The sequence below is a fragment of the Jaculus jaculus genome, chromosome X (assembly GCF_020740685.1).
Source record: "Jaculus jaculus isolate mJacJac1 chromosome X, mJacJac1.mat.Y.cur, whole genome shotgun sequence".
Classification (NCBI taxonomy): domain Eukaryota; kingdom Metazoa; phylum Chordata; class Mammalia; order Rodentia; family Dipodidae; genus Jaculus; species Jaculus jaculus.
This window is the reverse complement of record NC_059125.1, coordinates 56,530,239-56,543,364: the sequence shown is the minus strand read 5'-3', so window position 1 is coordinate 56,543,364 and position 13,126 is coordinate 56,530,239. Positions and strand designations below refer to the sequence as shown.

The window sequence follows — 13,126 nt, the reverse complement described above, 5'->3', positions numbered from 1 at the left end:
TTGCAGCCACTTGCTCCAGAACTTTGAACTTGCTTATATTTATTTTTTTCCTTGTATGATTTCATTTTTTATGCCTTTCTGCTCTTTGTTCTTCTCTCTTTCATTATTTATCTGAATCACGGTAGTCAACAGACGTCATGGCAGGTTAAATATGTTCTGACTTCAGATATAATCTGCCAAGTATACTAGTCTTTTAAATAATATTTTATTTAGTTATTTTCAAGCAGAGATACAGAGACAGAGAAAGTATAGACACGCCAAGCCCTCTAGCCCCTGCAAACAAACTCCAGATGCCTGCAGCACTTTGTGCCTATGGCTTATGTGGATGCTGGGGAATCAATAAGGTCATACAACTTTGCAGAAAAGAGCCTTAGATGCCGAGCCATCTCTGCCCCAAGTAACATTATTACTATTATTATTATTATTATTATTTTCTTAATTTAATTTATTTGAGATTGACAGAAAGAGAGAGAGAATAGGTGCTTCAGGGTCCTCCAGCCACTGCAAATAAGCTCCAGACACGTGCGCACCCTTGTGCATCTGGCTTACGTGGGTCCTGGGGAATCGAACACTAAGCCATCTCTTCAGACCCCCCCTTTTTTTAAATTCAGCCTCACTGAAGTTCTCAGGGAATGGGCCCATTATTTCCCTGAATATCCCATGATCTCCCTCTAGCTCTTTTCACGATACAGTCTTTGGTACCTGCAAAAACCTAAGTAACTGAGCCTCCAATATGCATATGTCTCTGGTGAGTGCCAACCCCCAACACTAGTCAAGGTATAGGTTCACACTGCTCAAGGGTGTCCTGAGTGGTCGCAGCCATGTTGTGTGCAACCCGACATTCATGACCTGGTGTCCTAGGCATCTCTCACTTGCTCATGTCTTCCACAGTCCCAAAGCGAGATGTGGAAATGATAAGGTAAGATATTTCCCACTCCTCCCCCCACCCAGCCTCTTCCTCATTTCTCAGCCTGTCGTCTCTATCTCACCCCTGATTAAGCTTTGAGACTCAGTACTGTTCAGAAATTCAGCATGTCAGTGTGGCCAAGATTGGAGTCTAATACCAGAGAAAAAGGCATAGGCTACCAAGTTGCGATGCCTGCCCCAAAGCCTGTTGTGGAGAATGTCATGTCCTGGTGCGATATCAATGAAGTCCCACACTAGAATCTAACGGGCTGCAGCCAGTATAATGAACTCCTTTCTCGCCCTCTTGCAATCTCTTCTGAAGAAAGTGACCCAAGTTTCATCTTGCACTGGGCCTGATGAGGAATGTAGGCATCCTGGGTTGGGAACTCATTCTGGCTGACCCGGGAGCTTTGGGCTAAAAGCAAGGTGGCCGCAGGGCATATCACAGGATATTACCTCATTGCTGATATGGGAGGCTCACCTGACCTACCTGGGTGGTGGATATTCCTGGAGAACTCCAGGAACCCCTGGACACTGTACCTGCCTCCTACTGAGCGCCCCTGAGGATGTCAACCTGTCTCAGCTTTGCACTCAGAGGCCTGCCTCTCTCCCCAGACCCTAAGGACGCCAGAACCTAGACCTGACTGCAGCCTCACCAGGAACACCTAGCTACTAGGCAAGAGCACCAAAGTCCCCGATTGTCTTTCATTCGCAAACAGGAAAAGACCAGGCTGCCTAGGCATGCAGGCAGCTTGGTTGTCATTGCGTCCTCTCTCTGTAACGCTTGATCTGCCTATGCACTGCGGAGGGCAGGACTGAGACACCTGCCATCCTTTTCTTAAGACTCTGTCCCATTAAGGGGCCTTGGATTGTCTGGGAGATGGGCAAAGTTTTCTGGACCCTTGTCCCCGAAAAGATCAGCACTTCAGGAGGTGTGTAGACCCTGTCCCTCATGAAGAGTGACGGTGGCACTGACGTCAGCCATCCAGGTCATTCTTCCTGCCTACTACTGGCACCTCAGCGATGCTGTTGAAAAACCCATCTCTGTCTTCAACCTGGGGACCCGCGTGGGGCCTCTCTGACCCAAGGCCTCCGCACCCAGTCGGAACCTCCATTCCTCCACCATCCCGCCCCTACCCATACCCGGTGCTTTCCTGCGCAGGTGGCGCCCACCGATCCCAGGGCCTGCAGAAGTTTCCTTGCAAGGAGCCCAGCTACGTGCAGGCCTCTCACAGCCGCTCACATGTGGGTTAAGGAGGAGACATCCAAATTCAATTTGCAATTTTAATACCAACACTGATACCAAAAACACGAGCACACGAGGAACAGCACAAGAAAAAGCAGGGAGGGGAAGGGGCGCTCCCTCAGGCACGACTTCTCCAAGCCTCAGGGAGAAGCGCTAGAATCCGGTGCGAGAAGGAGGGTGAGGGCGCAGCCTGCAGGGGCCACGGACACTGCTGAAGGTCCTCAACGCTGTCTGGAACACAGAGAGCAAAGCGGAGAACATGGCTCGAACCCACAGCAACCAGAGACCGAGACGAACTATGAAAGCAAGCCTGCTTCCCCACCACCAGCGGCCCCTGCCCCCGCCACCCCCAGCTCTCTCCCCACTCCCCAGGACACTTCGCAAGCCGCTGCCCAGCCCTCCTTCAGAAGGGCGTCGTGTCCACACGACACGACGCGCTTGCTTACTGGATCCAGGAGAAGAAGCTGGCCCCAACTCTGGCGGCATTTCTGGTCCGGATGGTGGAGCTGGTGCTAGGGCCATCCAGGATGCTGGTGCTCGCCCCGACGTTGGTGCCGCTGCTGACGCCAGCTCTCCATGTGGCTCTCCTGTTGGCATGGTTGCTATTCAGAATGTACTGGTGATACCTGGCCCAGAACGCAAAAGGGATCCTGGCCCAGGCGTCACCGAAATCGCCATCCTCATCCCAAGTCAGCAGCTCTGCCTGGATGTCATCCCAGCTCCACCGTCCAACCAGGGCTTCGTCTCCGATATCCATCTGGGCCCTCAGCTGGGCCCTGGCATGTTCTTCGGCCATATCCACATCCATGGTCTTGAAAGCATCGTCCACGGCCTCCAGGAAATGCGCCTTCCATTCCCGGGGATCTCGGTTCTGGTACTGGGGTAGGAAACAGCAGCAGTGAATGAATGACAGGGTGCTGCACACTCGAGGAAACCTACTCCTGCGTCCACAGCTCCTGCGGCAGTCATGAGGTTGTAAGCTGACAGCAAAGGGCACCAGGACTCTCCTGCTCTTCTGGGCCAAGGCTCAGAGTTCACTCTCACCCACACCCTTGGATCGTCTGTGAACCTCGGGCTAAGTTACCGACGGACATCTCAGAGCTTCCCTTGGTGATGGCATCGTGACGGGGCGGGTGTGTGTGTGGGGTGGTGGTGGTGGCGGTGAGGGCTGCAACTAAGAAGCAAGCAAGGCTGGAGCGCCTGGCACCTGACAGAGGCTCTCCAGTACCTGGGCAATGAATCTCAGGACCCTCATCTTGCTGGTCTCGTGGCGGGCTCGCAGACCCCAGAGAAATTCATACTCGGGCGGGCTGCTGTTGGGGATCTTCCTGTACTCCAGGTACCTGAGGGCAAGAGACAAATACCCTCTGTCTCTAGCCAAGGAGACCTGATGGATTCGGGGCTGTGGGGGAGGCCCTTCTCCTAGCCAAAGCTGAAACTCAGTTGCGGGGCGGGGCTTACCCTGCCTCCTTGGCCAGACTCATTCCCAACCCCTAGGCCTCCAAGAGGGAGAGCTGCTCAGTCTTGTGCCAGTGGTCCTCCCAGAATCAGGGCGGATGTGGGGCATTTGCTCACAGGGAGGCCACAAGTGTTGTGCTCCTCATCACAATGGCCCCAGATTGCTGTTGGGTGTGTTGTAAACAGTGGGACCATTCTCTGCGCCCCCTGCTCTGAGCACACCCCTGCTGCAAAGGTCCTGGGCAGAGGCCTACAGAAAGTGACTGGGAAGGAACAGATGGGCTGTCTCTCTTTGTGTTTGTGTGTGTGTGTGCGTGCATGCACGATCGTGTTGGCGGGGGGGTTGCACACATGCACAAAGCGTCGCCTGTGTCCCTGTGCGCACTTTGTCGAAGAACCAAGGGGAGGGTGGGCTCGGGACTGGAAACCAGGGGAGGACACAGGCTGCTGGTTCCCGGCCTTTCCCACTGTGGGCAGTGCTCCAAGCCCCACTGCTCTCCATCCCAAGGCTCCGCAGGTGTCAGGTAAGAGAATCAGGCACCAGTGACAGCCTGCAGGCCGAGGCCTTGGTGACGACGTGGCGATCCTATGACAGTGTTCTCAGTGCTCCCTCTCAGGCAAGGCTTTGCCCCTGTACCTCCCACACATCTGGAGATGCAGCCTCCACCCCTACCGACACCAGAAGCAAGAGTACCTCTACCTCACCCTCTGGCTCGGTGATAGATAGCTTTCCCCACCACACCAGGACCAAACGCTTACTTTTGCTTCACAAAGTCTTCGGTGATCAGCTTCTTCAAATCGCCAAGGAACGGGTGCCTCACTCTGAGGGCAAGCAAAGACACCCACGACTAGTGAAGGTGGCCGGCACAGGTGTGGGCGGGGGCACTCCCTGGCATGACGCAGCCCCTTGAGAGGCCCGTACACGCAGCAGACGCCAGAAGGACCACTAGTCAGGGGTGCCCAAGGGCGGAGCTGGCTGGAGCCCCTAACTCTGACTTGTCTCTCTGAGATCTCATCTGGGGACCATGAGCTCTGACAGGGCTGGGAGTTCCAGACCACCACCCCATCCACCGCGGTGACACTGCTCTGCTCTCTCCCTAGCCCAGGGCCCTCCACGTGTCCCTCGGCCCAGGCTACTGCAGTCCTGGGGCCTCCTGCGGTGGAGGTCAGCACTGAAGGGCGGGAGCTGAGGAGCCAGTCATACCCAGGGCGCAGTCCCATCTTGCGGAGGGCCTCCCACAGGACCGCTGTGAGGGGAGATGGGGAACAAGAGTTTGACACACACACACGTGTGCACACACGTGCACACAAACACACATACACACACACACGCACACGTGAACCACAGGCAGCACCCAGCTGCGGGGTCAACACTCACCCTCACTGGCACAGTTGCCATTCATGAAGATGACACCCAGAATCACCAAGAGGAGACTCAGCCGGGGAGTGTCCTTGGTCCTAGAGGGGAAGGACAGCCATGCAGTCTAGGGCCCATTTCCTCCCACCCTGCAGCCAGCTCACCAACTAGGCTCTCCCAGTTTTCCCACAGAAAGAGACTCTTCCGCAGCACAGGCAGGGCCCACAATGCTGATCCTAGACAATTCACAGTCCCAAGCCTGAGACTTGGTTGCCCCACCCTTTACAGGGAAGAGCGGGTGCCCTCTTCTCGGGGTCCTCTAGCCTGCAGGGTGGGCCAGGGAAGTGGAGTGCAAGAACAGTTCCGGAACGACATGGGGGTGTCCAGGCACAGATGCAGACCTCGCTGGGCCTGCATGCTTCCAGTTCAACAATCAGCAGGCAGCTCCACTGAGGACCAAACTGTGAAGCCATGTCCAGGCATGACATGGGGAGAGGACAGTCACTTTACTCCTGCCTCACCTGGGAGATTGTGCTGGCTGGCCGGGGGTTGGGGGGTTGCGGGGCGGGTGTGCAACGGTCGTCAAAGCAGCCAGGCCTGGGCCCAGGAGGCTCCCCTTTCACCAGCAGTCTGTGTGCCACTCCTTGAGAGCCAGAGCCCCCCCCCCCCCGGCTCCTGAAGTTCAGCACACTCATTCCCTTCAGAACATAGTAGTAGGCACCAGACCCTGCCAAGGGGACCACGGACCCCTTTCCCTTCCTTACTTCCCCAGAAGGTGAGCAGAGGAGTCTCTTGTGCAGACAAGAATATACAGGTGTTCGTCCTTGTCAATTTCCTTCAGGTGGATCCCAAACTTCTACATGGAGAGAAAAGAGATTGACAGTCAACCTTATGCTGGGCATCGGACTACGGTCACGCACTGGCCCCTGGCCAGGGTTCACACCTGTGGGCGATGGGAAGCGAAGACAAAGCATTCAGGGGCTGGGGAGATGTCCCAGAGGTTAAGGCACTTGCCTGCGATGTCTAACGACCCAGACTCAACTCCCCACTACCCTCGCAAATCCAGATGCGCAAAGTGGTGTTTCTTTGCACTGGCTGGAGGCACTAGCGTGCTGCCAATGAACCCCCCATCTCCTTGCAAATAAGCAAATCATTTTTGAAAAGACACTCTGGTCTGCCTGTTTGTTTGTTTGTTTGTTTGTTTTTCTGGAGCTCTGGTGCTGGTGGAGACAACTAACCCCACCCGCCTGAGACAAGAGCAGGACAGAGAGGCCGCGGGAACACAGGCATGTGCCACAGAGCACTGCTGGTGCGATACAGACTCAGAGGTGGAGGGACAGTGGAGGCTTCCGGCGCAAGCAGAGGGGGCCCCTGGCCTTGCAGGCCCGCAGGCTGCCCATCTCCACCACCCACCTTTTCCAGAGTGTAGGTGGCTCGTTCAATGATTTCAGGGAAATGCTCATCGTATTCTCGAATGACGTCCTTCAGCATGTCTGCGGGAGAGGGACAGCTGGAGGAGGCCCCCGGACTGAGCAGAGGCCCCCTTGGGCCGTCCAGCAGAAGGCAAACACTAAGGAGTCCATTCTGAGGGAAGGGAGGGCCCACCACACCACGCATGAGTCACATAAGCAAAGGCGAGCTCACAGAGTAGGTGTTGGCAGAGGTGCACCGACTGCCTACCTGAGCGCTTGATGGGTATCTTCTTGTAGTCCTTAATCATCAAGTATTTCACCAATTTGTTTGCCTGGAGGAGGGGTAACACGGCGGGAAATGAAGGCACAGGTTCCTGCCGAGCACTGGCCCATGGGGCAGAAGAAAAGGGAGACGGGGAGGGTGGGCTTCTTACCCTCTCTTGCAGAAGGGACACGTTGCGTGGGGGCAAGGACAACACATGCCTGGAGGGTATCTGGGAAGTCAAGGCTGCAGGGGGCCTAGGGGCCAGCTGAGCCTGATCTGTCAATGGAACCTGTGATGAGCTCCATGCCGGGGGCGCCCCAAGAGGCTCTCTCTCCTCCTCCTCGCTGTTCTCGTATTTGTCCTCCAGGTGCTTGGACTGCATCACAAGAGGACAGACACAGTTGGGGCTTCCAGATGCCCCTCACCAGAGTGCCCGGCACACACCTTACCATGGCAGCAAGAGAAGGGTGACCAGGGGCTGACACCTTCTCCCTCCAGCCCTGAGGGTGAGAACCATGCGGAGTCAAAGCCCGCTCAACAGAGCCGCAGCTGAGGGAGGGGGGTAGAAGCTGAGGAAGAAGGAGAAAGAAGGAGAGAGACAGACAGACAGAGAGAGACAGAGAGAGAGAGAGACAGCAGAGGACCTGGGGGAGTGGGGGGTGGCTGCAAAAATGGTAGGGGGGCCTCACCTTCTTTGTCCTCTTGCCTCCCATCCTGGGCCAGGGCTCAGCACTGTGCTCAGCAGTGGCAGCCACCCCCTCAGGCTCAAGGATGCCCTGCGTTGTCTTGGCCTTGGCAGCAGCTGCAGCCACAACATTTGGAGGCTCCACCCATCGAGTCTTGGCCAGAGCCTTCCCAGACTTGGTGGTCTTAGGCGGGATGGCAGCCCCTTCCCCAGAGGAGGGGGCTGCCTGGGGCGCACCGGAGACACCACTGGGACCCTCAGTGGAGGCCTCTGGGGTCGGGGCAGATCTCTTGGGGCGTGGAAACGCCATGCCACTGACTCCTGCTGGCTGAGTGAAATCAAAGACATCACTCTGCCCCGGGCAGGCTGTCTGAGGCTGGGTGGCATCCATCTTGCCAGTACTGGGAGCCTGAGGGAGAGCACAGGCACTCCTTGGGACCTTGGCAGCAGCCTCCTGGGCCAAGGAGGTAGTCTGGGGCTGTGTGGAGGGTCCTGGAGCTGCAGGGGCAGCAGCCAAGTCACTGGGGACCAAACCCTGGGAGGTCTGTGGACCAGCAGGTGTTATGTCAGGGTTGGCTCCCTGAGGCTCAGTGTGTGTCGTCAGCTGGGCATCGACTGCCCGGGCCTGCCGTGTGGTCGCAGGGCGGTTGGCCATCTCGCGATTGAAGGACCTACGGGCAGCAGCTGCGGCTGCCCTGGCTGCTCTGTTGGAGTCGGCAGCCCGGGCCATATTGGCGGCTCGGGCCTGCATCTCCTCCTCAGTGGCAAGGGTTTCTGGATCCAGCTGGAATGCCTCCACCAGTGTCTGGGTCAGCACTGGGTTTTCCAGTTCCCAGGGCTCATTCTAGGAGGCCAGAACGGGGTGGGGGTGAGGGTGGGGGTTTGGGTTGGGGTTAAGGGTACACGAAGAGGGCAGGGCAAGCAACTGTACACGCTGCCACCATGCTCCCTGGGCAGCCCAACCTCCTCCCAGCAGCCAGCCGTGACCACTCCAAGAATTTCCAAGCGCCTGCCCTCTGCTGAGCAAGACGGGACAGTTTGGGGGACCCTGGCCATTCCTGCACCTCTCTTCCCTCCCCTTCATCTTGCTCCCAGTCAAACAGGCTGCCAAGGAGGCACGCTCACCGACAGGATGCGAAAGCCTTGGCCCAGGCTGCCAAAGGCTCTGAGGAGATGGATGTCAAGACTGGTGAGGGTGCCGTAGCCACCAAAAGCACCGAATTCTTCATAGTCATTGCCTGTGAACACCGGTTCCTCTCTGACGGGGTCTCGAGCCTCACTCATGCCTTCCACACTGGGGGCTTCTGGTTCCACGCTGTAGCTCCCCTCAGCCATGCTGTGGTCCCCAAGGAGAGAGCTCAGCCTGGAAGGGAAGGTGAGGGGGCAGGATGCGGTGGAGGCGGGATCTCTGGCAAGGTGAGGGGGCAGCAATCAGCAAGTTACCAGGCACTACTAAGCAGCACAGGACAGGGGGCCGTGGGTAGGTCGGTGTCGAGGGAGACTGTCAGGGACAGAGCCTTGCAGTTAAGGGACACAGGCGATCCCAGACAAGATGCCTTGCTGAAAGGGGACTTTAGGACTGGGCAGGCTCTGCATCCCAATGGCTAGATTGCATTAGCGGGCATACAAGAGTGCTTGAGTCCCAGTGGTCCTAGAGGGGATGCGCAGAGAGAAACAAAGGGCTTGAATTTGAGGGTCTAAGCAGCAGACCCGGATCAAGGAGGAGCAGATGGTAGGGCTCAGACAAAAGGGACAGCAGAGGAAAGCTTGGGAAACCATATCCCAGAGACCTTGTGACCAGGTCCAGGAGGGGCGCTGTGTGTGAGCGTGCTTGGGGGCCTGGCGGCGGGTCGCGGGGGGCTGTGGGGGGGGGGCTGTGGGAATGCCCAGCTGATCCCAGTCTAGGTTGAGTCCGGACTGCAGCGCAAGAAGGGGCCTTGGATCTCGGTGGGTTCTCCGTGGAGCTCTGGAGAGCGAGCACTCAAGTCCAAGAACTGGGACTCCAGGAAGGAGGCAAGCGGTCAGCTCTCCTGGAGTAATCTAGAAACGGTGGGGTCGACGGAAGCTCGGGTCACAGCACTTGGGCCGACTCCAGGGGTAGGGATCATAGGATCCCGCATAAAGAGGCTGGGATCCCAGCGCCTGGCTATGATGATCCTGTTGGGGTGGGGGGGGAGGCGAGGCTCTCGTGCAGACCTTGTTCTGACAGGGTTCGGGTTCTGAGAGCTCAGGCTCAGTCCAGATCGCAAGGGCTAGGTAGGATAGGGCGCAGGGAGCCAGGTTGCCCACGCCCTCTCTGGGTCCTGTCCTCAGCTGGAGCCTTACCTTCCCTGGGGCTCCGATGGCGTCGGTCCTCAGCACCAGGAACCCCACAGCCGCGCCCTCGCCCACCGCTGCCAGCACAGCAGCTCCGACTACCCCGCCCCTTTTCTCGGTGCACACCCCCTCCCCTCCATGGGGACCTTGCGCGTGCGCAGAAACCCCCAGCCCGCCTGCTTTGACAACAAAAGCCCTTTCCTCCTGCACCCCAGTGCGCATGCGATTCCACGAGTTCAGGGTGGTGGTGGTGGGGGGGAGATGTGTTGAGGAGGGGATGGATGGAAGGGGCACTGGGGGAGGGCGAGGGAGGACGGGGGCCGTGGCGGGGGCGGCACTTAGGCTTCCCCACTGATCTCCAGGCATTGTCACTCCCTGCCTGGTATCAGGGGAGCACTTTCCTTCTGCACTGTGCAGCTCCAGCCACCTGTTCGCCATCCCTCCTGCTATGGCTCAAAACTCCAAGTCCTGCCCCTTCGCCCAAGCTCTTCCAGCGGGGTCTCCAGTGCTCCACACCCCGCTTCGTCCACACGAAGCGTCAGGCTCCCGTGAAAGCGGGTTCCAGTGTGTTCTGTAGCCGCCACAAGTGGAAGTCCTCCACCTGCGGGTCTCCAGCATATGCCAGAGCCCAGACCATGGGGGTTCCCTAGAGTTGTCCTCGAGTATCCATGTCTAGCGTTCCTGGCGAGTACCCGTGGAACCCCTGCTTTCTCAGTTCCCTTAGACACCGGTCTGCACGTAGATCACCGTGGGATCGGTGCTGCTTCCCCACCCACCACGGCTCTGCCAAGTGGAAGTGGGCATCCCACTTGGCACACTGCAAAGCAGAGGAACAGGGCCACTGGGTCAGGAAACTCGAATCTGGGCCTGGGTTCTTGGCGACGGAGGCACCTGCTCCCCTCGCCCCCCATGGGAGTGACAGGCCTTCCAGCCCCAACATCGTTTCCAAGTAAAACAAGATTTATGTTCTAGGAGGTCCAAGCTCGTGTTGTACGTTCAGTACCAAGACGACGGCCCGTTCCCCACCCCACCCCTGCCCGCTGGATGTGCTCCTGCATCATCCATGCGTGCGTGTGCTCGCGCTGGTACCCCTCTTCCCTAGGAGCGACAAGTCATGCTCTGCCTCTGGCCTACCTGCCGCTTGCTGGAACAGCCAGGACCATCAGGTCTTGTGTGTCTGGACGCATGGCAAACCCCGCTTCACGGGAAATATTTGCCCCTGGTGTCTTCCAGGGCAAGAACCTGTAGCAGCCATGGTTCTGTGAAATGAAGCTGGGTTGGGCTGTGGAATTCCAGGGAAGCAATGCCAGATCTCTCTACCGGGGCTCTGCGGGCCCCCTGAGGTCTCAGGCCTGCCAGGAGTCTGGCTGGACACAGTGTGTTAAATGGCAAGCACGGTAAACGGGTCCTTCCCCAGCACGCACAGTCGGCTGAGCTTCCAGGATGACTGGAGAATCTGCTTTTCAGACAGAAATTGCATTGTTCCCATCTCAAATTGACCTGGGTCCTTCCCCTTTGTTTTTTCAACAAGAGAAACATCGCAGGAATTTATTTAAGTTTGACATGACATCGGGCCCTCAGAAATGAAGACCCTAGGAGGTGGGCTAAACTGAATACTGTTGGACAGTCTTGCAGAGGTAGGATTATTGGACAAAAGCTATAATGTGACAGTAATGAATGAGGGGCGAGGACTTCCCAAGACCTGTTTGTTTAGATTCTTTTCTGGGTCCTGTGGCCTTTTCCTTCCTTCTCGTTATAGGAAGGACCCCTTTGCAATGCCGTTCTCCTCATATGAGTTAAGTGGAGGGCACAGGATTGATTTCCGGCCTGCTTCAGGGGAGAAGCATGGGAAACGTGCAGAGAGACATCCCCCTCCTGCTCAATGCCAAATGTCACTGTTTTCTCTTTCTTTCCAGCTGATAATGAAAGCATAGGAACTGTGCCTATTAGTGGGGTTCCATGGAATGTTTAGGCATTCGTGTGCCTTGCATTCTATTTTCAAGATGATATCCATGTCTATTTCTGCAAACCTTTGCCACTTCTTTTTGGTGACTGCCTTCGACAGCCTTTTGGCTGGCTGTTTGCAATCTGCATTGTTGTCATTGTTGTTACCAGTCGCCCTTCTGTGCAATGGAAGATGAGCTTTCCTGCTGCTATGTGACTGTGACTTATACCATGCATCAGCTCTTCCCTTATTCTCCTTCTTTGCAGCTCTCCAGCCTCCTGCCACCGCCATCCTTTTCCCAAGTCCAGTGAGAGCCACTTTCTCAGATTCCCCGTATGAGTGGTACCACGTGGCACGCGTTTTCTGGGCCTGGCTGACTTCACTTGACAGAGGGACCTCCAATTCCCTCAATGCTGTCTCTTATGACTGGATTTCATGCTGGTTTTATTTTTGTCTTAATAATAGTCTGCTGTGCTTTGAACCATATGTTACGGAGTCACTCATGAGTGAATTGCCACTGTGACCGTCTTTATCTTATTGACAGAATACCTGGGAATATAAAGCAAATGGAGAAAGGTGTCTCTTTCCTTAAGGGGATTTTTTTTTTTTAATTTTTGAGGTAGGTTGGCACTCTAGCCCACGCTGACCTGAAATTCACTTTGAACTCCTAGGCTGGCCTCAAACTCACGGTGATCCTCCTCCCTCTGCTTCCTGAGTGCTGGGATTAAAGGCTTTGCACTACCATGCCTGGTTTTGCCCCAGGTTTTTACCCCCAATATTTATCTTTTTTAAGTTATTTGAGCAACACAGACAGAAACAGACAGAAAGAGTGAGTATGGGTTGCCAGGGCCTCCTGCCACTGTAAACAAACTCTAGATGCATGCACCACTGTGTGTATCATCTGGATTTACATGTATGCCAGGGACTTGAATCCAGGCTGCCAGGCCTGGCAGGCAAGTGCCTTTAGCTGCTGAGACTTCTCCTCAGCCCACCTCAAGGTTTATGAATTTCCCCCCATAGCCAGCTTGCTCCATTACTGTGGAGACATGGCATGGCCACACAACAAGCCAAATGAGCAGGAAGTGGACCGAAGTTCATCATGGCATGGCAATCCGGGATTGGATAGAGGGAGGGAGTTGTTTGAGAAAGGACATTCCTCCAACTAGGCGTCGCCTTCTACTAGCCCATTCAATTCTAAATTTTTCAATGAATCAATCTATTTATGAATTCAGTGCACTCATGATCTGATCACCTCAATAGTGCAACCAGATGGGGACCAAGCTGTCAATCCATGACCTCTTTTTTTAATACTGGCATCTTTTTTAAAAAATTATTTTTATTTATTTAATTGAGAGCAACAGAGAGAGAGAGATAGAGATTGAGGGAATGGGCACGCCAGGGCCTCCAGCCACTGCAAACAAACTCCCGACGCGTGCGCCCCCTTGTGCATCTGGCTAACGTGGGTACTGGGGAATCGAGCCTCCAACCAGGGTCCTTAGGCTTCACAGGCAAGCGCCTAACCGCTAAGCCATCTCT

General features: G+C 56.0%; 1 protein-coding gene and 1 non-coding gene across 3 annotated transcripts; both read right to left on the bottom strand.

Moving 5' to 3' along the window:
- Positions 1–2,176: 2,176 nt before the first annotated feature.
- On the bottom strand, positions 2,177–9,766 carry LOC101609848 (melanoma-associated antigen D4-like). 2 transcript variants are annotated; one of them, XM_045140482.1, is made up of 14 exons: positions 9,655–9,766; positions 8,455–8,692; positions 7,334–8,173; positions 6,814–7,020; positions 6,648–6,711; positions 6,381–6,460; positions 5,732–5,823; positions 4,989–5,068; positions 4,815–4,857; positions 4,370–4,432; positions 3,381–3,495; positions 2,819–3,029; positions 2,599–2,739; positions 2,177–2,383 (listed from the first exon to the last, which is right to left on the bottom strand). In XM_045140482.1, the coding sequence occupies exons 2-14, from the start codon at positions 8,662–8,664 to the stop codon at positions 2,271–2,273; spliced, it is 2,259 nt and encodes a 752-aa protein (XP_044996417.1). In that variant the 5' UTR covers positions 8,665–8,692; positions 9,655–9,766; the 3' UTR covers positions 2,177–2,270. The 2 variants fall into 2 exon arrangements, with proteins under 2 accessions (XP_044996417.1, XP_044996418.1); XM_045140483.1 differs by having other exon boundaries at positions 2,599–3,029.
- On the bottom strand, positions 3,707–3,835 carry LOC123456994. The gene has a single exon (XR_006634845.1). It is a non-coding gene; the product is annotated as a small nucleolar RNA SNORA11 (small nucleolar RNA).
- Positions 9,767–13,126: the final 3,360 nt, after the last annotated feature.

What these genes read in the sequence shown, in the direction of transcription:
- LOC101609848 (XM_045140482.1), bottom strand. Translation starts at nt 8,664, where the DNA reads ATGGCTGAGGGGAGCTACAGCGTGGAACCAGAAGCCCCCAGTGTGGAA. An exon ending in CCACCTACACTCTGGAAAAG is followed by an intron (nt 5,824 to 6,380) that starts GTGGGTGGTGGA and finishes CTCTCCATGTAG; the next exon opens with AAGTTTGGGATCCACCTGAA. An exon ending in TCCTGAGATTCATTGCCCAG is followed by an intron (nt 3,030 to 3,380) that starts GTACTGGAGAGC and finishes TTCCTACCCCAG; the next exon opens with TACCAGAACCGAGATCCCCG.